We start from the raw sequence: 3,625 nt of genomic DNA, 5'->3' as shown, positions 1-3,625 counted from the left end.
ATATGACTTCCTGTGGGAAGGCTGGGAGCTGGATAGATACCCCAAAAGAAACGTCCTTGGTCCTGATAAGAGCAGCTCTTATAATGGACCAGTAAATATACAAATTCCATGAAAAATGAAAGCTCATATGAAACATCCCACTTCCCCAGCTTAAAATTGGAGGAGACAATGGGAAGGACCAGAAAATATGCAAATTCCATGAAAAATAAAAGCTCGTATGAAGCATCCCAGCTTAAAATTGGAGGAAACAATGGGAACAGAGGCAGCGACCTTTCTTAACCCTGTCTGAGGGTAAGGACTGGCCTTTCTCCTCTTGTGCAAGTCCATACCCCACCCCCATCCCTGGTGACCATTACCAGTCCCCTGACCTCAGCTTCACTCAGGTTGTAATGACCATGGAGGGGGGCAGAGTCAGCTTGGTGTCCTTTGAAGGTAAAAGAGGAATCCAAGAATACAGGGGGATCATCTAGGGGCTCCCAGAAAAAGGGACCCTGGGCTGCTGGTTCCCATGCTGGAGGCCCCGCCCTCACAAGCAAGGCTAAGGCCCAGAGGTTCCCTCGGGACGCTTAGGTTTATTCCAGGGTGAGCGGGTGCTCAGGGGGGAGCAGCAGGGGTGGCCGAGGCCACCTGTTGACATGGTGCCCAGGGGTGGCCAAAGGTTCTGCAGGGCCCTGCAGGGCCTGAGTCTCTGGTTGGTTGGGAAGCTCCACCTTCTGCCCCAGCCCAAAGTAGGGGAGGCAGTCACTGATGGAGCACTTTCCGTAGTTCGCAGGGCTCGGTGATGGGCATCGAGCAGGCCTGATTCTCGCACACATAGGCAGTGGCCCGGTCTTCTAGCCGCCGAAGGGTATTCAGGAAGGGCAGCTGGCGGGACAGGAAGCTCGAGGGGTCCCCATCAGCCAGAATCAGCACCTGGGAGAGCGACAGAGTCACCCGGGGCCACCCAGACACCAGCAGGACCCACTGGTGGGTTTCTTCTCCAAGCCTTCAGAAGAGCCAGAGATACTGGGGAGCTGAAGAAGTGAGGGGTCCCGGGCAGGGGAGGCTGAGAGTGGGGCTGGGCTCAGAGACCAAACCTTGTTAGGGATGTAGATGGAGTGGACACACTGCAACAGAGCCTTGGTATCCTTGGCCTGGGGGTCCCCACAGATCACAATCTAGCCAGAACAGAAAGGTTAACTCCAGTGGCTGATGCCAAGAGGCTGGATCCAGACCTAACACGCCCTCCCCATCCTCCTGCCACCCATCCTATATGCCTAAGAAGAAATGGGGACTCAGCATCCCCCAGATCAGCGGCCAGGAGGCTGCATCAGATTCACTGCTCAGCAGGGGAGAGCACACACACACACACACACACACACACACAAATGAGAATACACTAGGTGGCAGGGTCATCTGTAGTGATAGAGATACACAGGGACATGCACACATGGGCACAGACATCAGCACACACACATAAGACTTGATACACTGGAAGACACACAAACACACAGAGAGCCATACACAGAGAGACAGAGTCATCACACACACACAGAGCAGATGCCCACAGCGAGGCAGACACCAGACACACACATACACGCACAAACACACACACACAGGCCAACATACAAATGTAAGCAGGCAAACCTAGACATGGGCCACACACATACAACCGGGCGATCATGCACTGGTGAACACTCACCCCAGCACACACTGAAGGCAGGCACACAGTCACACACCTCCAGAGTTATACAAATCCAGATGCACACACACAGCAATAACACACACAGGGACATACACCCAGAGGCACATACCTGCACACTCTACACTGCGGACCCAACTATACTGACACACACAGGCACACAGACACACGTTTCAGCAACCGCAGGGATCCATGTTTAACCCTCTCCTCTGAGAACCCTACACATAGGAACTCACAAAGGCACCTGCTCGTGATGGAGACCTGCCTCAGACACGTACAGACTCTTCTGCCTGGAAAAAGCAGCCTTACAGACCTTCCCTCAGAGACACACACTCACACAGGGCTACACACTCAGGGACCTGAGCTCTGGGGACAGCCCCAGGAACTGCACTCCATGCCTGCACTGCAACCCCAGCTTCCCTCCACCCTGGGTCCCAGCCCAAGGGCCCCACCTGCTTGAGGGTCTGCTGGTGGGCTGAGAGGGCGCGGACCATCTCAGGCAATGCCACGGGCACACGGCGCATGCGCTCAGAGAAGGCGGTCAACAGGCACACACACTTGTCCATCCAGTCCTTGTGGCCCGTGAAACCGTGCAGCCGAAGCAGGTTGTGGGCGGACACGGAGTTGGCACTGGGCTCTGCACCATCCTGGTCTGCAGGGGACAGGGAGGGAGGGTCACTGGGTCCCAGAACCCTAGTCCAGGACTGTTGCCAGGATGGCAGGGGCCTGGGGTGGAGGAGTCCCTGCCCACCGGCTCCTGCCCCAGGTCTGAGAGTGACTGCCAGGCCCAGCAGTAACTGGCACCCTCATATGCACCTGCCCAGACTGAGCTGTTGCTCCCCAGGGTCCTGCATCTCCCAACTGAAACCTCCACCCAGCCACCAACTGCCCTTCCTTCCGACTTCCTCACCTCCCACTTCTAATCCACTGTGAATCTGCAGGGTCTGTGACCAGAATGGATCCAACCTGACCACTTCTCCCATCTTGTACTTCTGCCTTGTCTGGACCTTTGCCATCACTTGCCTGGACTGAGCACCACTAACGGGTTCCTACCTAGCCTCCTTGTTTCCCCACCCCTTCTCTATCGTCGGTCAGAGTGACACTCTGAGATCTAAACCAGAGCAGATCACAACCAACTCGAAACTCACCAGAGCCTTCTCCTCCTTGCCACATTTGTTAGACCCTGCAGGGATCCAGCCTCCCGGGCATCCTCCCCTCATGCTGGCCTCTGCCCCTCTGCCCTCCCAAACACAAGCTGCCCATTCAGAGCCTCTCAGGGGCTGTTCCCTCCACCTGAAATCCCTCTCCTGCTCCTGCAGGACCACACGGCTCTGTCTTGCCCTCCAGTCCTTGGTTAAATGACACCTGTCAGGTTTAATTTGACTTCCCCGCTGAGTTGGGCCCTACCATTGTTTTGTCAGGGACCTTTCGGTCCTTCAGTTAACATTTATTGAGCACCTAATTACATACCAGATGTGCAGGAGATCCTGGGGACACAGCAGTGACAACATCCTGACCCCAAGACACTTAAGTCTGGGTGCCGTTAACAGACTAGATGCTTCGGGTGATGCTAATGCCACTGAGAAAAGTCAGGAACGCGGTACAGTGGGCAGCTCGTACTTCTCCATGGCACCCACGATTAAACTATGCATCTGTGTGTGCGATTTTGCTTTAAACAGTACTGTCTGTGCATTGGCTCCCTTACTACCTAGGAAGCCTTATGACAATTGGGATGAAGTTGGCCTTGTTTAGTCTATCTAAGCATGTCAGTTACTGTCACTAAGCATGTTCACAGAATAGCTACATTAATCTTCGTGTCAACCATGTAAAGAAATGCCACCATTAGCACCATTTTGCATATTAAGAATCTGAGGCTTTGAAATGTAAAGAGACCAGTTCAAAGTCACTCAGTGCTAAAGATGTAAGCCCAAGAGGGCCTGGGCC

At 54.3% G+C, this 3,625-nt stretch overlaps 1 protein-coding gene across 1 annotated transcript in view; it reads right to left on the bottom strand.

Moving 5' to 3' along the window:
- Positions 1-552: 552 nt before the first annotated feature.
- SPATA20 (spermatogenesis associated 20) overlaps positions 553-3,625 on the bottom strand; it is an 8,176-nt gene continuing 5,103 nt past the window's right edge. The window contains exons 14-16 of the mRNA XM_010842801.1: positions 2,134-2,362; positions 1,077-1,157; positions 553-912 (exon numbers count right to left, since the gene is read on the bottom strand). Of these exons, the coding sequence (XP_010841103.1) occupies positions 742-912; positions 1,077-1,157; positions 2,134-2,362 (481 nt within the window). The 3' untranslated portion in view covers positions 553-741. The remainder of the gene's footprint in view (positions 913-1,076; positions 1,158-2,133; positions 2,363-3,625) is intronic.

Source organism: Bison bison, unplaced genomic scaffold (genome assembly GCF_000754665.1).
Source record: "Bison bison bison isolate TAMUID 2011002044 unplaced genomic scaffold, Bison_UMD1.0 scf7180017864180, whole genome shotgun sequence".
Lineage (NCBI taxonomy): Eukaryota > Metazoa > Chordata > Mammalia > Artiodactyla > Bovidae > Bison > Bison bison.
Note: the sequence above shows the minus strand (reverse complement) of the source record. Positions and strands in the feature narration are given on the sequence as shown.